At 34.1% G+C, this 24,166-nt stretch overlaps 2 protein-coding genes and 1 pseudogene across 2 annotated transcripts; 1 reads left to right on the forward strand and 2 right to left on the reverse strand.

The window, feature by feature from the left end:
* Positions 1-808: 808 nt before the first annotated feature.
* On the reverse strand, positions 809-1,747 carry OR6C317 (olfactory receptor family 6 subfamily C member 317). Its single transcript, NM_001391008.1, has one exon. It carries the CDS (start codon positions 1,745-1,747, stop codon positions 809-811), a length of 939 nt encoding a protein of 312 aa, NP_001377937.1.
* OR6C355P (olfactory receptor family 6 subfamily C member 355, pseudogene) lies at positions 12,499-13,428 on the reverse strand (annotated as a pseudogene).
* On the forward strand, positions 22,524-23,462 carry OR6C70 (olfactory receptor family 6 subfamily C member 70). The gene is given in 1 exon segment (NM_001391013.1): positions 22,524-23,462. A coding segment is annotated over 1 exon segment (939 nt).
* Positions 23,463-24,166: the final 704 nt, after the last annotated feature.

The raw sequence follows: 24,166 nt of genomic DNA on the forward strand, positions 1-24,166 counted from the left end.
AGCAAAACCCTGGACTGCTGAAGCGGAGTGTGCGAGCTTAAGCACTTGGCCAGTGGGCCAGCCCCGTATGTGTTGTTTTTAACACTATTTTTCCTCATGTGGTTGTGCTGGGCCAGAGTTGAATGTATGGATGTCTGAGGAGAAGGAGGCCAATAGTCAACACATGATATCCATATTATTAAATTTAACACATGCGCTTCTAATGATACTTTATGGTGGGTCATGATTTCACCTGTGTAGCCAAATTACAGCTAAGTGTGAATGTAGTCCCCTTACTAAGTGGCAGGGATAGCTCCGTGATACTTTACCTATCAAATCTTGTGACAATTGCCTGGACATGGAGCTGAAGAGAAGCATTACCAAGCGTGCTGTGATTGCCTATCTTTTGGGTGAAGACTATAGGTGAAATGGAAAACCAAGTACATTCATCATCAACGTGAAGCTTACGAAGTCATTTAAACATGAGCATCTGGTTGGTAGGTGGGGAAAAGAGATGGTGGATCACATATAGATATTTTGATAGGCCAGGTCTAGGAGTGCCGCACATCACTTCCACACCCATTCTGTTAGCTATGACATAGGCTACATAGTGACACCTAACAATGTAGAAATATGGCAGAAAAATGTAGTCTACTATGTTTCCAAGAATAACAAACAACGTGTTTGGTGAACAGCAATTTCTGCCAGATAGTAAGAGTAAACATCCTCAGGTTTAGTTTTAATGGAGTATAAAAATGGACAAGTCAGAGTTCAGGTTTTGTGCCTATTTCTTCTTCCTTTTAATTGGATTTATTGACCCCATTTTCTTTTACATCTTTGAGAGAAATACAATTTTTTTAATTGAGTCATGAAAAGCTTGCTTCACTTGCTTGTTTCTCAGTGTGTAAATAAAAGGATTCAACATTGGTGAAATAGAAGTGAGAAGGAGTGAAATCCCTTTATTAATAGCTACCTCATCCTTGGCTGAAGGTTTGACATAAATGAAGATGCAACTACCATAAGTCATGGAAACAACAATCATGTGAGAAGAACAAGTGGAAAAGGCCTTTTTCCTTTGCTGGGCAGAGGGAAACCTTAGAATAGTCCTGATTATCAAAATGTAGGAAAGAATCACACACACGAGAGTGCTGATGAAGGTCAGCACAGCACAGGCCATAACCATCTGTTCTATCAGCCATGTGTCCGAGCACGCGATCTTCAGGATAGGAGATGCATCACAGTAAAAATGATCAATGACATTCGAATCACAGAATTCCAGGTCCAAACCCAGACTAATTGGTGGGAGAATGATCATCAGTGCTGCTACCCAACAGAAGAGGATGAAGTTCTTGCAGACTCTGTTGTTCATGATGGTCATGTAATGCAGTGGTTTGCAGATGGCCACATAGCGATCATAGGACATGACGGCTAGGAGAAAAAACTCTGTTACTCCAAAGAGGTCTGTAAACAACAGCTGACCGGCACAGGCATTATAGGTAATGGACTTGTCCCCAGATGATATGCTGTACAAGAACCTAGGAATGCAAGCAGTTGTGAATAAAATTTCTAAGAAGGATAAATTTTGAAGGAAAATATACATAGGTGTTTTAAGGTGAGAATCAATCAGAGTGAGGGTGATGATGGTTAGGTTTCCAGATACGCTCAACATGTAGGAAAGAAATAGAAAGATAAAAAGCAAAGTTTTCAGTTGAGTGTCATCTGTCAGTCCCAGCAAGATGAAGGTTGTTAGTGTGGTTTGGTTTTTCATCCTGGATGACTGTCTCTTGCTCACTCTGCTTGAAACAATAAGGAAGACTTATATGAGGAGCTCTAGAGTCCTGGCCATCTTCCATCCTCAGGAGAAGTGAATCTGAGAGAGAGTCCTCTACAGCTGGTTAGTGGAGAAGCAAGCTCATAATACATGACAATGTTTGATCACCTCTTTGTGTCACACAAACTGAATATTCATATTTAAATCACATGTTGCATCCTGCTGCTTTTAATAAATATAATTTAGCCATAATTGGTGTCAGTTCAACGTATTATAAACACTTTGAAAACAAGTGTTCTCTTTGAATAAGTTGCTTTTGGATCGACCACTCTGTCTTCCCCCAACTTCCTGTCTCCAGACATCTTTCTAGAAAAGAAGTCCCTAAAAAAAACTAACGATGGTCTTTGTTAAGAAAATCTTAGCATTAAAGTTTATGTGTGTATTACTTGTTAAACTCACAATGAATACCTATCGCATAGCTTATCCTGTTTCAGCTTATCCAGTCCAGCTTCTCTGAGGTGTGTTTAGGAAATTTTTACTGGATATATTTTCTTAAAGATTCATTTAAATGTGTTATAGTCCAAACTTTTTGAGATCGTCTCCATAGAAATTTATTTCAAATGTATGTATTTTATATTTGCGGTATTTATCTTTGGCTATATTTTCCTCCTACTGTTAGAATACAGAATCTATGTTATATATTTTCAGGCTCCCTAGGATGTGCTTGTGCTAAAAAGAATTTCTCCCAACTTGCAAGCAGAAGTCTGAAACTATCATCTGATTAATTAGTTTCCTTTTAGATTCCTTTGACAGTGAAAACCTTGCACACTCTAACTGGCTTCTACAGTTTCATATTCTCTAGATCTTGAGAGCTCTTTCCCCATCCAAGGGTTCTCATTAAGAGCAGATTTTTGATATTAAAATCCTAAACTGAGTTCACATTATTTCTTTCTAAACACATTTGACAATGACATATTTCCACTCCTTGTATGTATTGTATAGTAATGAGTTAGATTCAAAATTTATCACTGAGAAGTTAGGGAATATTTGGAGTATGTTTAAGAGCAGAAGAGCCATATCTCTGATTTTTTTGTTTTTGGTCACCCTTGTTTTAGTTTGAAATACACTCAATCACTTCAGTGTAATTGACATTTAGCAACATCAGGTTTAAGAAGGTTTAGCCATTTCTTAAATATGCTTTTGCATTTTCACTTAAATTTCACTTACTTGATAATTATCTCCGATGTCTTATTAACCATTTATACATCAACTCATCTGATTTTTGCACCATTTAAACTACTCTGGCCAAGGTCACCTCTAGCCTCCCTCTTGTTTCAATCATTAAACACAATTGAGTCCACATTTAACTGTAATTCTCTGCTGCATGTAAGACTAAACTGCTAATTTATGAAAGTCTTTACAGCTTAGTTTCCAGTACCTCACATTTTCCTGAATTTCTTCCTACCATTTTGTCTATTCTTTTCCATTTTCCCTCCTGGCTCCTTTTTCTTTTCTAATCTCAATGGATTTTGTTGCACCTGAAATCTCTTCTAGGCAATTGTTTTTTCACTCTGCTCTCTCTCTAGGAGATTATCAGAAATAAGATGACGTCAAATAGGCTGATGATTCCCAAATTTATGTCTGCAGGGAAAATACATCTTACAGTATTCTGACTTCAACATTCAACTTATTCTAGGACATCTAGATCACACTTAGAGAATTGGAAATCAGACTTTTCCTTTTTCCTTTCTGAGTGTCCTTGAGCAATTTGCTTAATTGCTTTAGTTTGTGCTTTGTGTGTGTGTGCAAAATTCAGATAAAAATCATACGCATGTCTTAGGGTTATGCTGATAAATTTAGATAAAATATCTATAGCTGCATCTGGAATATGGTGAACACTCATTACTATTTACTATACTGAGCATTCTTTTTTTTCTTTAAAGTTTTTTTAATAGCTTACAGCAAAGTTTCTTCTTTTTTTTTTTTTTTTTTTTTTGCAGGGTGGGATTTTCCCTAAGCTAACATTTGTTGCCAATCTTCCTCTTTGTTTTTTCCTCCCCAGAGGAATAGTTGTATATCCTAGTTGTAAGTCATTCTAGTTGTTCTGTGTGAGCTGCCACCACAGCGTGACAACTGACAGATGGTGGTGTGGTTCCATGACCCGAAAGTGAATCTCAGCCACCGAAGTGGTGAGCGCTGAACTTTAACCACTAGGCCATCAAGGCTGGCTCACTTTTTTAATTTTTATATAAGCCGATTGGTAAAAATTAACTGATTTCTTGAGACTGCCTTTAATGTTGCGGGCATAACTCTCACTCTTGCTTTCCTGTGGACTGAGGTGTAGTAGGAGGAAGTACCCTTCCTGTGCTTTTCACACAGTCTCTGGAATAAGACTGCAGTGTCCTCATTTCCCCTTTCCTTTTTACCCTCAGTTTCCTCCATAATATCTAGTTCCCGGAATTGTTGTATTGATTGGGATAATGCATGCGGAGTGCCTGGCAGGTAATAAGTTGTAGTCACTGCCCCTACTCTTTCTCTTCTTCATTTTCTTCTTCTTCCTCCTCTTCCTTTTTCTCTATTACTTATGCTAATGTATTAGGGAACTAATCAATGGCCACTATAGCTATTGTATTTTCTTTCCTCCATTCTCTCTAAAACTTGCGAATTTTGGTGGCTCTGATAACCTGTTCAATGTTCTATAAAGAAATACTAAGGGCAGAGTTTAGAGACTCTGCAGTTTGGGATAGAAGGCAATAGATATCTACATCTCTTTCTCAACTATTATTAAGTAATTAATTACATGGGCAACTATTTCCTTTTGTAAATAAAGAGTCTACATCTTTTGTTTTCCCTCTGTTCCAAGGAAGAAAGGGATTTGCTATGGAAAAACTAATTAGTTTGCTATATGAATGGGTTCATTTATTTCTAGCAATCTCCAGATTGCTTAAGAAACTTCCAGGTGTGTTAAGGCCTGGTGAATTGAGGCATGTTGTTTCTAGCAAAACAGCAACAAATGGCAGCATCAGACTACTATAGATAGGAAATTACCTATGGTTTATAGGCATCTCTGTAGAAAAGGAACACTAATTTAGCTCAGGGGGAGAAATAATTAACTGATAAGTAGGTATCTTTCAAATAGGACCATACTGGAATTGACATATCTAAACTAAACTGAGACAGTTCTGAAGGTCTCAGGGCTTCACTGTGGCATCCTAACTCAGAGCATTGTCCCAGATTTCAAAACCCTCCTGTCTTTCTAATCACCAATACTTCTCTTCTGTGATACTAGATATTAAGTGAATGTTCTGGTAAACCACTTTAATTCAGTTGTATTTTCTATTTAGTGTATTTAAAGGAATATTTACTTTTATAATGAGTCTTTGATCACTAATGACAACATTGCTGATAATTTGGCATTCTAATGAAGGATATTATAGTTACATCTTGGTATAAATATGTATAGATTGGTAAGAGTAACATTATGGGGCAGGTCACTTCTGTTTGTCCCTCCTGCTTCTATGAGTACTTGAAACGTATTTATTGAGAACCTACGATATGACTGGTACCGTTATAGAGACTGAGGATAAAAGGAATAAACAGGTACTGACCCATCTCTACTGATGCCTGTAATAAATATTTCCCATGAGTTCAATCCCTTCACATTTCATTTCTCTAAAATAAAATAACATTAGAAATAACTGCTTTCTTTTCCAGAGATATCCAAATTAATGTATTGCCTCTCTGATTTTTAAATAGATAAGTCTGATATTTTTCTGAGACCAAGGACTGGAATGTTGAATGAAGAAAGAAATTGAAATTACCAGATGAGAATATACTTACTCTCATGGAAGGTTATCGTGGCTTCAGTTTACTGTGGAATCCTGATAGTCCCAAAGATGACACTGAAAGCATAAGTGGAATTGAATATGTGCACAGATGCCCCTCTTGTGAAGACATCACATCCACAGACAATTTTCTACAGCAGACAGTAGTCTCTGAGCTGCCTACAGACTCTCATTAAAGATTTTATTCCACTTTAAACCTAGGAAACAATTTCTTACATTTGAAAGCTGAAATAAAAAGTCATTTATTTTAAATGTCTGAGAAACGTACAGTGATTTTTAGAAGATTTTGGAAGAGATGACTTCTGATACCTCTGGGTAAAGATAGATTTTACACAGTGAAGTAAGATGAATGGTTTATTATCTCAGACTCCTAAGGATGTGCAGGAGCCCTATGTGTGGATAAATAAAAGGTTCTTTATGACTAAAGTTCAAACACGACTAATGAGTCTAATATGCAGTGAATTTTGGCAAAATACCTAACAGAGGCAGCAGTGGGAGTCGTGTCCTTGGAGATGAGAAGATGCAACAATTTTACTAGACACATTCCAAGTGCAAAACAATAATTGTCTGATGAAAAGATGTTTCTGGCTACTCTTCAACCCATAGATAACAAAATGTTAACAGAAGACAACAAAATTGCTCTATGTCTGTGTTTTCAGTGGAAAAATATTTAAATATACTTGAAAGTGGTATACATACATCAATTTCTAAGCCAATAACTGAAATACTTTTCCACAGTAAAAATGTTTGCATTATAATTTTTCTGCATTCTACTTTTTATGGATAAACCATTATTTAATAAAACTTCCCATATTGAACTATTATAAAATTATATTAAATATTTAATATAAATTTAATAATTTATTAATATATATAATATTAGATATAACATATATAGTTTAATATATACTGTACAGTATAATTATATAATTTAATTATATAAATTAAATAATTTAACATAAATATAATATATTTAATATAAACAGGTTAAAGCCTGGGTTGGTATCTTCTAAGTTGGATTAATTCCTTCAAGGACTTAAAAGATCTAAGAGTCTAATTTGCCCACTTTTAAAGATTCCAAAGTGAATGAAACCAATGAATTTCTGATCTCACTCTTGTTTATCTTTATTTTAGCATCCAAAAAGTTGCTGAAACAAAATCCCCAGTCTTTGTAGTACTTATCCCAGAAAATATTAATTTTCCAGAAATATTCATTGTTTTTAATATCCCTGTATGTTTAAACCCTGCAAGACACTTTTATTGTTGCTTTATACAGACAATGTGCATTTAACTTTCTAATTTATTTTCTTATTCTCTGTTCTTCATTACTCATGACATCTTCAGGAATACACGTCATTATTTTTCTTAACTATGAAGAGCACTTTATTATTTTTTCTGTTAGTGTAGGAATACTGGTGAAGAAGTCACTTAGTTTTGTTTTTTCTAGAAATTTCTGTTTCACTTTTAATAATATATTGATATATAACACATTTGTAATAAGAGCACAAAATTAAATTTTATTGGTTAGTTAATTTTACAAATATATGCAACTACATAACCATCACCCAGATCAAGGTACAGAATATTACCAGCAATTAAGACAGTCAAGATTAAACGAAAAGTAGCCACTCTTCTAGCTTTTGGTATTATATAGTACTCTGGGTTGTTTCTGAATTTCATCTAAAAGAAATAATGCGCTATGTATTTGTATCTGTATTCTTTTGTGCAATATTTTTCGTGTTTGTAACATCCAAAACTTTGTGGCATGTAGCAATAGTTTGTTCTTTTTCAACATTGTATAACATTTCAGTCTATTAATCTGACAAAATTAATTCACGCTACCATTAATGTACACTGAAGTTGGCACTTCCTGCTTATCTCCATTAGCACTGGTAAGAATATCTTGTATGTAATTTTTGTTTACATATGCATGCATTTCTGGTGGTAATATACCTAAGACTTTAAATACTGGTCATCCAGTATATTTTCCAAAGTTGGTGTACCAATTTTCACTTCTGTGAGCGGTGTGTGAGAATTCCAGTTTCTCCACATCTCATTTGGACTCTGTGCCAATGCATGTATGTGTACCTGTACTCATATCTCATTTTCATATGCTTAATTGCCATTTAGATATTCTTGTATGTGAAGTACCTATTGAGGTTATTTTGCTCATTTACTTTGTCTTTTAAATCAGTATTATTGAGATATAATTTTTACAAAATAAAATGTATCAATTTTGTGTGTGAAGTTTGAGGTATTTTGAAAAATATATCCACCCAATTACTCACCACCCCATAAGACATATAACATCTCTATCATCCCAAAACAGTCCGTCGTGATGCTCTGAAGTCAATACACTCACTACGCTCTTATTCAGTCACTGACCTGCTTTCTGTCACTTTAGATTTATTTTTCCTGTTCTAGAATTTTAAATTTATGGGATACAGCATCTGTTATTTTGTATCTGACATCTCTCACTAAGCATTAATGTTTTTGAAATTTTCCATTTTATTTTTTCTAGTAGTTTATTCCTTTTTGTCTTTGGGTAGTTTTCAATTTATGAATATACCAACATATTTTCTCCATTCATTTTTTGATGGACATTTAGGATGTTTACAGTTTTGAGCTATATGAATAAAGCTGCTAAAAGCATTCCTGTATATCATTTTGGGGATATATATTTTCAGTTTTCTTAGGTAAATAACTGGGACAGCGATTGCTAAGACAAATGATAAATATGTTTAACTTTATATGAAACTGCCAGAATGTTTTCCTAAGTGGTCGTATCATTTCACACGCCCACCAGCAACGTATGGTACTTCCAGTAGCTCCCCTTTCCTTGTCATGACTTACATTCTCAGCTTATATTCTAATTGAAGCCATTCTCAGGAGTATGTGACTCATTTTAATTATAATTTGAATTTCCTGATGAGTAATGGTATTGAACTTCTTTCCATGTACCTCTTGGCTATTCATATTTCTTCCATTATGAAGTGTCTAGTAAATTTTTTTGACCATTTCTCATTGGTTATTTTTCTTGTTAGGCTGTAAGCTTTGCTGGTCTAGTCATGTGTCACTTAATGATGAGGATACGTTCTTGTACCCCATCTTTTGCTACCAACATCTTTATTAGTTATTGCTGCATAACAAAACAAACTTTGTAACTTAAAATAATACACATTTATTTTCTCATTTTTTGTGGGTCACGATTCCAGTCACAGGTTAACTGGGTGTTTTACTTCAGAGTCTCTCATAAGACTGCATTCAAGGTGTTTGATAGGACTAGAATCTCATTTGAAGGACTGAACAGCAAAAGGTCCATTTCCAAGCACATTGTGAATGGGCTCATCAGTATTAACTTTCACTCAATAAGGTTTCTTTGGCTAAAGAGACTACTGAAGGCCCACTCTACCAAAAGCAGAGATCTTCAGTAAACCTCTCATATAGCACCATTCCTGGGGTGGCTAGCCAGCCATCTCATGGGGGTATGATTATATTGGACCACTTCCATGATGGAAGGGGAAACAATTTTTCTCTCTCTAGACAGTAATTCTGGGTATAGATTTTTCTTCTTTCCTATGATGTTTTTTCCAAAACTATTATCCATGATCTTAATGAATACCTTATTCAAAACCATGGTATTGCATACAACATTCCTTCTGATAAGGAAACTCATTTTACAGCAAACAAAGTACAACAATTGTTCATGCTCGTGAAAGTATTCCCTTATCATCCTGAAGCAACTGAGGAAACAGCAATGGGATGGCTTTTGATAATGTAGTTAGAGTGAGAGCTGGGGGCAACACTTTGCAGTATCACACTTTGGATGCAATTTATGCTCCAAATCAGTTATCAATATATTTCATATGCTATTTTCCCCAAAGCCAGGAAACAAAACTCCGAGAATCAAGTTGTGGAAATTGTGTTGTGTTCTTTAAGTACTACCCTTATTGATCTGCCAGTGAAATTTTTGCTTCTCTTCTGTGCAACTTTGGTCTCTGCTGGTTTATAGGTCTTAGTTCCCAAGGGAGGAATGGTTGCATTAGGCAACACAGCAATACTTCCATTAAACTAGAAGGGCAGACTACCACTTGTCCAATTTGTGCTCATCATGCTATTGAACCAACAGGTACAGAAGTGGGTTACTGTACTGGCTGAGGTAAAAGATACTGATTATCAGAAGGAAATTATGGGGCAGGGAAGACTATAACTAAAATTCACAACATTGCCTAGGACACAACTTCAGAGTTTCGCGTCCCATGATAATGGAACACCAGAGACCCAACACAATGTCATAGACTTGTCAGGGGTGAAGATTTAAGTCACTCCATCTGAAAAGATTCTATGACCACATAACATGTTAGATGAGGGCAAAGGGAATATTGAAATGGGAACATATTTAGTCACTTAGCAACTTTGAAATTTTTAATATAGGATCGTTGACTATAATCACTATGCTGTGCATTAAATCTCCAGAACTTGTCTATCTTCCTGTTGTAAGTTTGCTCTCACCATAAAAAAGGAATAATAATTATATGACATAATAGAAATGTTAGCTAATGCTACAATGGTAATCATATTGCAATGTATACATCTATTGGACCAAAACATTGTACACTTTAAACTTACAAAACGTCATATGCCAATTATATGTAAATTAAAAAATTATAAAAGCAAACAAAAAGAAATGGGAGCAGAAGAAAGTTTTAAATATTAGCTATTTAAAAATGACTACTTGCAGAAATTGAGACAATAATAGTTTTATTTTTCTTTAACATACATTTCTTTTTTTATTGACTAGCAATTTTTTGTATTTATAAATAAATGCAAATATGCTAAAACAATAAATTAAAACATTGAAGTGGGAGAAAAAATATGTCCTGCCCTTTAACATGCATAACCTCACCCATTATTAATATCCCCCACAAACACACATTTCTTTTTATTTCTTTTTCCACGTTTCCACTGTTCTACAATCTAAACTGTGAAGTATTAATAATGAATAATAGTTAACTTTCTATTTCTGTAGCTAAGTTACAGACTATCACGGGGGTATGTCTCAGCTATAACAGGAATGCATATCACCCAAACACTAGAGGAAGGATAAAGTAACTGAGACTTTGTGTATCGCCTTCTGAGAAGAAAGTTAGGAGGCACATGAGACAGCCACATTATGTTAGGGGGAAGAAGGATTTTTTATTGTTCTTTCTTTATTTGGAAATTATCATTAAACCTTGAATGTACAGATGTAAACCTAACAAGGAGTGCACCGTGCTGGATCATTCTATTTTCGTCCTATCTCAAGTTAGAATTTAAAAATAATTAGTTGTACAAGATTTGGAAGATGGAAGACAAGCTGTGATAGTTGCTTTTGAAAACTGATGGTGGTTAGTTAACATGTCTGAGATTCACAGATATGTCTCCAGGTTCCAGCTTGTTCTCTCTTTAATCTACTTCCATCTAACTCTTTCTTTGGATGGTTGAATCTGCTGAACAGTGGCCTTAGGTCCATTTCCTGATGCTCGGTTGTGGGCCCATAGACACCCCTGGACTTCACCACCAGCTGTCCTTTGTGTCACTGCTTCCCGCTGTGAACCGACTTGGTGATTCCTTAGATCCTCCGACGCCCTCTGTCAGACGTGCATTTCCCCAACTCCTCCCACAACTACGTAAATCTTGGTTCCTCTGTTAAATCTCTTATCCCATAACTGATAGTAATTCTGCTTCCTGATTGCCATCCAACTGACACACAGTATAAATATTTTTATTTAATTTGTTTAATCTATTTGAGTACTTTACAACTCATTTGGTTGTCTATATCTTCTCTTCACCAAATCAAGATGTTTTTAATTTTCTTGGAAAGAAATGCAGTAGGAAATTAGGAAAGCAAGATACAGAATAAGACAGAAGTTCATTTAATTCATAGTTCAGTTACTTTAGAAACTGTGTCATCTTGAAATCCTTGTTTTTAAAATTGTGCTAACAAAAATATAAAACTACTTAAGTTGCTGTAGGTAAATAAAGTGGAAAAGATCTTTGGGTAGATGAGTATTTATTTTGTGTTTACTACATTGGCATTCTAAAGACCTGTTATGTGCTCAAAAACACCAATTATTATTATTTTTCATAGTCTTCGTTTCTACTTTTTGTGATAATATTAAGTAACTATAATCCAAATTCTTTTACTGTTTCCAGAAATAAATTTTCTGAAATTTTCCCTCGTGCCAGTTTTGAACAACTTACATCTTTCCCAAGTTAGATATTCATTCATAATTTACTCATTTATTAATTCGATTTAGAGTTTTTTGGGATTTTAAGATTTCTCAGTTACAGATAATTTGTTTCCAAAACTTTCCTTATTGAAACTTTGTTTTAACTCTGCTTATAAAACTTTTTTCTCCTTTGGTTACTATAAGTCTCAAAGTATTACATATTGGTTTGGTATTTTGGTTGTCCGTAAAAGTTTGTCTTATTACTGTCTGAAAGTAAGGGTGAAGATTTTTATTAAATTTGAAATGATTCTTTTAAGTGTTTTGTAAGGTTTAGAAAGGAATCCAAACATAATATACTTCTAATTTCCTGAATGTTACTGATAATATTCACATCATTCTATTTAATTTCTTTTTAGGTTGTGTAAAATAAGTGAGTGATAGTGAGGGAAGATGTTTATATTCCAGAAAAATAGTCTCATCTTCTATTAATGAGAGACCTTGTACTGGTTGAAGTTAAATTGAAAGGAGATTTTTACACAGTGGGTGCCCAAAGCAAGTTTCAAAGGCATGCGAGAAGGTTAACTTGTTTGGGCTATAGATTAATAAGAATAAAAATGAGTTTAGGATTTTCAGGAGAATTTTCAAGTTATTATCATTTTCTTTTCAGTGATTGATCAAATTCACCATAAGCTTACTCGTGCGCAAGAAATGCAATTCTTTTGATTGTGTCATTGAAAGCATGTTTCACTTGATTGTTCCTCAACGTATAAATGAAGGGTTCGACAAAGGGACAACAGAGGTAATGAGCACCGACACCCCTTTATTAATGTCCACCTCTTCTTTGGCTGAAGGCTTGATGTAGATGAAAATGCAGCCGCCAAAAGTGATGGAAACAGCAATCTTGTGAAGAACAGCTAGAAAAAGGTTTTTTTCTTTGCTGAGCAGAGGGGAATCTTAGAATTATAGTTACGATATATATGTATGACAGAACGACACCAATTAATATAATAATGAATGTCAGTACTGCGCAAATCATAACAACCTGCTCTATAAACAACGTGCCTGAGCGTGAGATCTTAAAAAGGGGAGCTGCATCACAGCGAAATGATCAATAGCATTGGCGTCTCAGAATCCCAGCTGGAGGCCCATGCCAAGTGGTGTGATGATGATCATCAACTCAGAGATCCAGCAGCAGAAGACAAGGATAATACCGACTCTGTTGTTCATGATGGTCATGTAATGCAGGGGTTTACAAATTGCCATATAGCAGTCATAGAACATGGCTGCGAGGAGAAAAACTTTCTAGCTCCAAAGAGTCCAAAAAAGATATTTGACCGGCACAGGCATTATAAGAAATGGTCGTTTCTGTTGATAAACAGCGCAGGAATCTGGGAATACAGACCGTTGTGAAAGAGATTCCTAAGAGAGATAAGTTTTGAAGGAAAAAATATATAGATGTTTTAAGATGAGAATCCATGAGTGTAAGAATGATAATGGTCAGATGTGCAGTTCTGCTCAAAATGTATGTCAAAAATGAGAATATAAAAACCAGAACTTTCAGCTGTGGATCCTCAGTTAGTCCCAACAAGATGAATGCCATTATTCCTGTGTGGTTTTTCATTATTACTTTTGATGTTTAATGCAATCTGTGTGCAATCAGGGAGAAAGAAACTGAGATCTTCTCAGTGATAAAAAGGAGCATACCACCCAGAAAAACAAACACCAAATTATTCCCTCCTTCTTTTTATTATGGATTCTATGACCTTTATAAAACCTGGTTACAAAGATCTCCCCTGAAAATAGCTTTGAGTTCCAGTACTTCCATGTACTCTGCCTGCTGGAAACCCAATCATGTCTTTGAAAATAAGTGTTCTCTATTCTGCACTAGCATCCTTAAACAAGTCAAGAAAAATATATTTTGATTTTAAAAGTTCAGAACTCAAATCTTGTCATTCAATCTGATTCTTATTTTTTTCTAGAAACACATTATCTTCAAACTTTGTTTTACTAGAGTTTAACACACACACACAATTTTGTTGTATAACTAGTTTTCTGGAATAATTTTGGGACTGTCAAATACAAAACATCAACTACTTTCCTTTTATATCATTCACCTTAGCTCAGGTTAAACCCAACTTAACTACTGTGTTTTCAAGACCACATTTAAATAAAATTTTAAAAGATTAAGTCTATTGACCTCAACACTAACTATTTCATTCTTTAATTTCCATGCTGTTTATAGATATCTTCTCTACACAATTACCTGTTATTGATTACCCAAGCAACTTAAATCTCTCTTCTTTTTCCACTGATAGATTAATACCATGCTTGCCCAAGTAATAGCATCAACCTTAATGCCAAAAACAAAGGATATAATCCTGGTCTTACTTTATTCTTTTGTTGCATTTCTCAAGGTGAATGTCTTTTTAAAAGCTTATATAGTTTATTGATTTTCTTTGATCCCTTATTTTCTGCTTTGTCCTCATTTGGATACTTCTCCTAAAATGCTTCATGGATTTGTTTTATTTGCACGTGTCATAAATAGAGATACCATTGAATATTCTACTTCATAGTGTCTTCCCATTCTACGCTCACCTGGACTTCTCTTCACTTTCTTATTGCCACGGGCAGTAAATGCACTAAAAGGTAGACCATTTGATTTTCTCTGAATTCCAGTCCCACATATTCCAGACAAGCAAAACACAGGCATTTTTCTTTGATTATTTAACAAGCATTTCAAACATAATATGATCATTCAGCCTGTCGTCTCTTCTTCCTGAAGTAAGAATTGTTTTCCTCATGCCTTGTCCCATTCCCCCTTTGCTCACTCAATCATGGAAAACCTATCGCTCCATTTGCATTCCACATTTCAGTGAACGACACCAGCATTCTATCAACTGTTAAACCAAAAAACCTGGATTTCATCCATAACCCTTTAATTTTTCACTCTGGTTTTTAGTCAGTTACCATAACCTTTTGATTCTATCTCAATCAAGCTTTATAAATCAGACCTACATATGAATCTCTCATCTTGATTTAAAATCGATCCCAAACTGATACCCTTATCTTGTTAGAAAACATACAGTCCATTTTCTACATTGTAATTACAATAACTTCTGATACACCACCTCGATTTCTCCTAGACTGGTCAGGGGTAGCTGCCACGTGCCATATGCCTGCATTGTCCACTATCACAGCACTAGGCTTATTGCTTATTTGTGGAACTGTGTCCCAGCTATGATAAATATGTATGATCTCACTTATGTATGAATCTAAAGTAGTCAAACTCATAGAAGCAGAGAGTGGGATGGTGGTTATCAGGAGCAGGAGGAGGAGAAAATAGGGAGCTTCCAACCGATGGAGTTAGAGCTTCAGTAATGCAAGATGAGTAAGTTCTAGAGAGCTGCCACACAGCATTATGACTCTAGTTACATATTGTATTGCACACTTAAAAATCTGTAAAGAGGGTAGACCTCATGTTGTGTTCTTGCAAAAGTAAAATTGAAAAATAATTAGAGTATACAAATGAGACTTGAATCAATGGAAAGACACTTCTTGTTCACATATAGAAATGTGCAATAGTATTAATATGTTAGCTGTCCCTAAATTAATTTATAAATGCATGTAACGTCTTTGAAAATATCAAGAATTCTTGTAAAATTGACAAATGCTGCTAATATTCATTTGGAAAAATAAATGTATGAGTTTCCTAAAGGAAAAAAAAGAGAGCAAGACTTAGACACAAAGTTAGACGAACCAAAAGTTTTAGTTTCACTTCATGAATGAAACAGTTGGGAATAATTTATATTAGATTTTTTCAATTTCCACGCCTCTTGTGGCTGACAGTAATAGCCTTTTATCTTTTGTGGAAGTTGAATAGGGAGGAGAACAAGAAGACATTTGGAAGAAGACCAATAGGAATTTTAATCTGGATCCCATCGGTTACCAGCTAGGTGTAATGGGGACAGAAAATTAACTTCCTACATGATTTACTACCCTCTTCCAATAAAACGGATTCAATACATAAAACTTGCATATTTTCTGTGAGACTGTCTAAAAGGAATTTACTATGCATGATACACTGTAGCCGCTAAATAAGATGAAGTTATCATTATATTGTCCTCTTTATTCAAACAAAAATAGCCAGATGATTATCTGTAATTATCACTTGATTCAAGGTTAACCTTCTATATTAAAAAAATTAAATTTCAGAGCCAGCCCAGTAGCATAGTGGTTAAGTTCATGCACTCCACTTTGGCATCCCAGGGTTCACAGGTTTGGATCCCAGCCATGGACCTACACACTGCTCATCAACCATGTGTGGTGGCGTCCCACATACAAAACAGAGAAAGATTGGCTCAGCAGATGTCAGCTCAGCAACAATCTTCCTCAAGCAAAAGGAGGAAGATTGGCAACAGATGTTAGCTCAGGGCCAATCATCCTCACCAAAAATAATAAATAAAAATAAAATAAAATTTCACCAAAAAGTTTAAATATATTTTAATATTTCCCACCTTCCTCTTTATATTTATCTCCCATCTATCTCTCTATTAACATCATTCTTTATCTTAGAAGATTAAGAACATTAAAATAAAAATGTTATGGACTCTGAGAAATATTACTGGAGACTACATCAGGACTACAAGTCTCTCATTTACTATCTTTAGTTTCTGTTTCAATAAATTTATCTTAAAGAATATTCTTGATCATAAACTCCACATGCTGCCCTTTTTTTTTTTTTTTTTCTTTGCCTTGAGTCTTTCCTATTATTTTTTCTTCAACTCTTTTTTTTATTTTTTTGCTGAGGAAGATTTGCCCTGAGCTAACACCTGTTGCCAATCTTCCTCTTTTTTTGCTTGAGGAAGATTTGCTCTGAGCTAACATATGTGTCAATCTTCTGTTTTGTATGTGTGTTGCCACCTCAGCGTGGCTGAGGAGTGGTGTAGGTCCACACTTGGGATCTGAACCCATGAACATGGGCCACTGAGGTGGAGCATGCTGAACTTAACCACTACGCCACGGGGTTGGTCCTTCACTTTTAACTTTCAATATTTCTTTCATTAAAAATACAAACTCCAAGCTTGTAAGTATGTACAACATAATTTGTGAACAAGAAACATCTGCTCTATACATTGTTGTTTACTAAGATTGTAAAGACAGTGATAAGGGTCATGTATAAGTTTGAAACAATAGATTATAAGATGTGGCTGAAAGCTATAGAATATAACTTAATATAAAAAGCTAGGTCTGCAAGCAAAATTTGGGAACGTGATCTCTTTGTATCTCTCCAGAGTGAGCTCAACTGGCTGTGGATTATTTCGCATATGCCAGGAGGTTTTGAAACAGTGAGTTTTAAATTTTTTCATTCTTTATACGTGAATAATTTGACATTAAAATTCTTCTATGGAGTTTCCATTTTTCTTTATACATTCATATCCACATCTATCCATACCAATCTCTATGCTTATAGTAATATCACTATAATTCTTTTATTTAATTTTATAATTCTTTATTTATGGTAATTTCTATTTCAGTTAGCATTATTTTGCATATTTGGTCTTCAAGAAGGCTTCTGTGTCATTTCATAATTTCCCTGTTGATTTTTGAGAACAGTGATACCGTCAAATGCTTTCTAGGATTTTTCAAAACACAAAGCTAGAAAAAAAAAAAACACATTAAGAAATCATTAGTGGGCCAGCCCCGTGGCCGAGTGTCTAAGTTCGCCGTGCTCTGCTTTGGCAGCCCAAGGTTTCTCTGGTTCGGATCCTGGGTGTGGACATGGCACCACTCATCAGGCCACATTGAGGTGGTGTCCCACGTACTACAACTAGAAGGACCCACAACTAAAATATACCACTATATACCTGGGGGATTTGGGGAGGAAAAAACAGAAAGAAAAAAAAAAAAGATTGGCAAGTTGTTAGCTCAGGTGTCAATCTTTAAAAAAAATTCTAGGTGCTGGCCCCGTGGCCGAGTGGTTAAGTTCGTGCCCTCTGCTGCAGGCAGACCAGTGTTTCATTGGTTCGAATCCTGGGCGCGGACATGGCACTGCTTATCAAACCACGCTGAGGCAGCGTCCCACATGCCACAACTAGAAGGACCCACAACGAAGAATATACAACTATGTACTGGGGGACTTTGGGGAGAAAAAGGAAAAATAATATCTTTAAAATCTTTAATAAAATCTTTAAAAAAAATTCTAGTTTTAAAAAAAAGAAATCATTAGTTTACACTGCTGCCTCTAATTCTAACTCAACACCACCGAATTTTTCTGTCATTTGTATTTGCTTCCCCTGCCTCCTTTTTTCTGTGGTGAGATTTCTAGTTCTCAATCTTAATATATTTACGAATTTGCCAAGTGTTAAAATTCACACAGAATAAAATCAGAATTGTTGTTCTATCAGTGCCACCAATAACACACAAACTATAGGAAGTTAAAGATGCATTTGTAATCCTTTTTCTCTTTAGAACATATCCCATGGAGAATCAATGATTAGAGCATGATATTTTTAAAAGTTAAATTCTAAATTATTTTTGTGTTTCTTTGCTTTTTACTCCTGCGATTTTTTTATTGTGTGAAATACTATTACTTTATTTGTTTCTATTTATACTTAATTGTAGTTTAATTCCCTGTGATATGGTACCTCAAAACTTTATAATATATAAAATATTTTGGTTGAACAATCAGAATTTTATTTAAAAAGTATACTCAGAAGAGCTGAGTGAGTTCATTTCGTTTCTTGAAAAATTTTTTGCGTGAATCATATAAGAATGTCAATCTTTCAATTGTAGATTTGTTTATTTATTTAAAAAAACTTCAGCACTGGAATGCTAGGTATGCTATCAGGCATTAGATATCCGTCGTCTATCTATCGTCTACCTATTATCTAAGGATCATTTACTTAATTGGAATTATTGCATAATGGTTAACAAACTACACTTTGAAATCAAAGATCTGATTGCAATCCTGTCTCCATAATTTCTAAGCTTTTTCACGAGGGTGAGCAAGTCAAATTATTTCCCTAATTCTGTTTTTTTAACAGCAAAAGAAAAATGTTCATAATTATGTGCATTTTGCCTATTATGATGATTAGATTGAATAATCTATGTATGATAATTAGCACAGTACTTCATGCATAGTAATGTTCACTACATGACAGGTGTTATAATAATTAGTAAGACTTCAAAAAAGGTTGAACTTGGGTGCACATCCTGAAATAACTCAAGAAAATATTTGCACTCAAAACATAATGTTGTGCAGAAGTTCTAATTATTTTCTTAATATTTACACAGCTGCTATTAAAAATATAAGTAGGAGTAGTATTTCTTAGCTACCCATATGCTGTTCTCCTAGTGATAGTTTACATATTGAAAAAAAAAAAACCCAGGAATGCTCAAAAAGAATTCTCTTGGTATCTTGGGACATATGTAATTATTTATAATCCAAAATAATCTGCTAGTTTGCAGTGTTTACATGATTGTTTTGAAATGAGTATTTTTTAATGTGACAACTTAAATGGTACTTTATATCATCATGCTTGAAACAAAATGCTTATTTTTAATTAAATGAAAAAGACAAAGGCCAATTGTGTTTTGTAGGCTCTTTTGAATATTTTTTCATCTTAACTATTTCTCCTCACGGACGCTATCCCTTTAGATTTCCTGTAGGGAAGCATTCACCCCATTTATGTAATTTGAAACTAGCAAGTATTTCCCAAGTTTCAAGCTAATCATCTCAGTTATGATAATCTTTATGAATGTTTGTGAGATGGGACTAGATACACATCGTATAAATTATCTGTTATTAAAAAGAGGAGTTTATTAGAAATCTTTATTATCCAAGGCATAGACACTACCATATGTTCAGATATATGTCATAGTGCAGAATAATTATGTTACTAAAATAGTCACACTAGCTCTCTGCTTTGAATTAAACTGAGAGATTATTTTATACTAACTTTCCTGCCCACAAAATTAAATATTATTTTCCCATGAGTACATTTGCCTTTTATTATGATTGATCCTTGCTCAGGTAATCTAGAGGGAAAAAAAGACATCAACATATACTACTAGTGGTAAGTAAAATAGTGGTGGCACTTTTCTTTCAAAATTTTAAGATTGATTATGAATACCATGCAAGTTACATACAAATAAATAACAGTGATTTAAGGGTGGTATTTTATTATTCCTCTTTGAAAAAAATATTCATTATTCTTCATTTACTATTTTCTGAATCAGTAAATGCAAGAACATGAAGTTTAATTTATGCACTTGCATTTGATTTTCTAATACTTTAGTATTTAAATCAGACACTGCACTGGAATTGCAGAGGAAGAGATGATTATTCCACTGATGTCTAGATAAAGAGAGCCTGAACAACCCTAGATGACCATCAAGCGTAACAAGGTTGGAGGACACTTTTTCCTGGAGAATTGATTTCACATGTTTAAATACATTTTCAAAAATAGAACAAAATAGCTGTTTTGGAAGGGCTAATTCTGATCAACACATTAAGCAACAACAACTTAACATTCATAATTATTAATTGCCAAATCTGCACTGGTCACAGAACAAACATCTGCTTCACAGCTTTGAAATTATTCTGAAATTATACCAACACTGAACCTATGGAAATGCTCAACGTCTTTTGCAGAAAAAGTAAAAGTTAGAGCAAGGACATATTAACAAATTGAACAGGACCAAATGAAGAGGAGATGAAGGGAGAAAGATTCAGATTCATCTACGGTTCTCTGAGATCTACCGTTTCCATCGACAGCCTGGAGATATTTCACTGGAAAATTAGTATAAGAGGAGAAGAAATATGCTAAGAAATATGAAGTTAAAAACAACGATTTGCTAAAAGAATAAAATTTTTAATCTAAATAATGTCGGGTTTATGAATTAGCATATGAGGTAATGGGCTCAATCATGTAGATGGCAAAATATTATGTGTTCAATAATAAAAAGATGAACTACTTCAGAACAGCCAAAGATATTGATTGGCAAAATTTAATGAATAAGAAGCAATTTAATTTAAATAGTTTTTATTTAAAAGACAGAAACATTGCACATTATGTGATGTAGTTGATTTTTTCTGTCTGTCAGTGCTTATGTTCTAAGTTTATTTGGAAAGAGTTTACATTTTTGCAAATTAGTAACAAAGATTTCCTCAGGCTAAGAGGAAAATGTACATCACTAGATTTGTTTTAGTTGAAAATATGGCTATAAAATATATAACCAGTGTTCTGAATTCATTAATAGTGTTTTTTGCTTTTATAAAATAATAAATTAGATAAGTTTGGAAAAAAACATGTTTTATTGGATTGTTTGCTTTGGTTGAATATTATTAACAGAATTTTTAGTGAAAAATATGAATACACTATAATTTAATATCTCACTGAAAGAGTACTTTTATTTTCAATTACTATTATTTTTGTATGTATTTGCAGAAATCATAACTGCATGTACTGTATGTGGACATTTATAAAAATGGGTCGGCTTGCATATACCTTCATGTAATTTGGTATCTAAAATACATTTATAATATTTTTAGTGAGAATATATATTCATCAATGTCCTCACTTCAAAATGTAACTATCAGAATGAATGAAATTATTTAAGGAACTGCTTATTTTTAAATTTTTCTCTCTTAAACTATGCCATGACATATAGCTCATATCTAAACATGGAAGTTGCATTTCTTTTTGAGAAAGGTAAGTTTCCCATTATATATTCTAAGCATTTTTTTCCTCTTTAAAAAATTGTTTTGTCTGTTCACATTACTGGACTATCTTCTTATAATAGCTTCAATTTATTATCTTGGATATTCTTTAAAAATTTATTCTTAAGTAATAAAAGGCCTGTTCAAACTTTAATCTTAAGACTGTGAGACAGTCTTAAACAGTCTTAAAACAGTGATTTTTCACTCTCACAGAGCTGCATCTGGAAAGTAGGCTTAGACTCTAGATATCTGTAACTGGGTGGAGACTGTGAAGCAACATAATTCATTTTCTGTGTTTTCTCTTTTAATCTTAAAGGTCTCGACTACATGTGGCAAAATGTTGAAGTCCTGAATAGATTATTATTTTTTTTAAACATGGTTATATCTGCTTTATGTTCAGTTCCAATTCTTTCCTAGATTCAACTAGTATTTATTTTGTTGTGTTATTATACACCTACACTTTTTTTTTGTCTTTTTCTGTGTCTTCATCAGTAGTTCATATAGAAGTTATAAAAGGCTATAATGGAGATCTAAATGTCATTTTAATATGAAATCTAAAGTTGCATAATCTAACTATACGTCTTAATTCATTGTACTGGCATAATTTTATTTTGGTGAAGTTAATAATCAAAAATGAATGAATTATTTTTGAATCCTGAACCAAGATTTCATCTAATTCATTTAACAAATGGACAAATTTGGAATTAGTTATGATTGACTGGCAGTTGTAAGCAAGGGTGAAAAAACCAACTATTATGGGTTTTGCAGGTCAATTTCCAAAACTGAGTTGATCTCTATAGTGCTTTTTAAAAATAGTTTCTGTTGCACAGTTCTACATCATGTCTTCAACGTCCACGGAATATTATCTTGTAAATGGGTATGTTTGTGAACATGAATCCTTTTATATATCAATTCTTGAATATAAAGCTACTCACATAGCTTCTTATTTTTGTACCTTTTTATTTCTAGAATTTGACTGAAATTACAAAAGAGAAATGAAGAACCATACAAGGCAAATAGAGTTTATCCTTCTGGGACTGACGGATAATTTCCAGTTCCAGATTGTAATTTTCTTCTTTTTACTTCTAAATTACATGCTGAGCATACTAGGAAATGTAACCATCATTGCCCTAACTCTACTAGATTCTCATCTCAAGACCCCAATGTATTTCTTCCTCCGTAATTTCTCTTTCCTGGAAATTTCATTCACAAGTTCTTGCATCCCCAGATTCCTAATCACCATTGTAACAAGGAAAAAGACTATTTCCTATAATGGTTGTATATCTCAGTTATTTTTTTACATATTCTTGGGGGTTACAGAATTTTTCCTTCTGGCCGCCATGTCCTATGACCGCTATGTTGCCATCTGCAAACCTTTGCATTATACATCCATCATGAACAGCAAAGTTTGTCATCAGCTTGTACTCAGTTCTTGGGTAACTGGATTTTTGGTCATTTTCCCTCCACTGATTTTGGGTCTTAACCTGGATTTCTGTGCTTCAAATATCATTGATCATTTCATTTGTGACATTTCTCCCGTCTTGCAACTTTCTTGCTCTGACACACGTTTACTAGAACTGATTGCTTTTTTCTTAGCTGTGATGACCCTCATTGTCACATTATTACTAGTAATCCTTTCTTACTCTTACATCATCAAGACAATTCTAAAATTTCCTTCAGCTCAGCAAAAGAAGAAAGCCTTTTCCACCTGCTCTTCTCACATGATTGTTGTCTCCATCACTTATGGTAGTTGCATATTCATCTACATAAAGCCATCAGCAAATGAAAGAGTCTTTTTGAGTAAAGGTGTGGCTGTGCTCAATACTTCCATTGCCCCTTTGTTGAACCCATTCATTTATACTCTGAGGAACAAGCAAGTTAAAGAAGCCTTCCGAGCTATATTTAGAAAGATATTTTCTTCTTCAGACAAGTAATACTATTTATTGAAATAATTAACATGAGACCATAAAAGGGATATTGAACAAAAATTATTTTCACTGTCCTAGTTTAAAAATTGATCTCTAATATTTAATTATTTGGATCACTTTAGCTTACCCGAGCTTAGAACTCTTCCCATTCTTTACATTCTGACTTTAACTTATTGTTCTTCAAAATTAAACCTTTCTATGTTAGAAATATAAATGGAAAATTTATTTTCTCTAAAAGTATGTTAGAGGGTCCGGCCCAGTGGTGTAAGCGGCTAAGTTCACTTGCTCGCTTCTATGGCCTGGGGTTCACTGGTTCGGATCCTGGGCCTGAACCTAGCACCACTTATCAAACCATGCTGTAGTAGGCATCCCATGTATAAAAAGAAGGAGGATGGGCACAGATGTTAGCTCAGGGCCAATCTTCCCCAGCAAAAGGAGGAGGTTTGGCAGCAGATGTTAGCTCAGGGCTAATCTTCCTCAAAAAATAAAAAAAGTAAAAGTATGTTAGAATAAAATGAATGAAGAGTTTTAATAGAATTGTATAATATAAGTTCTTGGAGAGCTATATCTTAACTAATTTAAGTAAATGTGCCAGGTTTTACTTAAAAGCCATATTATTTAAAATTCTTAGATAAATTGAATTTTGTCATCATTAAATATGCTTAAGATTCTCTAAGACACCTTACTCCTTAAAAGAATAATGTAGAGGA

Source organism: Equus caballus, chromosome 6, assembly GCF_041296265.1.
Source record: "Equus caballus isolate H_3958 breed thoroughbred chromosome 6, TB-T2T, whole genome shotgun sequence".
Lineage (NCBI taxonomy): Eukaryota > Metazoa > Chordata > Mammalia > Perissodactyla > Equidae > Equus > Equus caballus.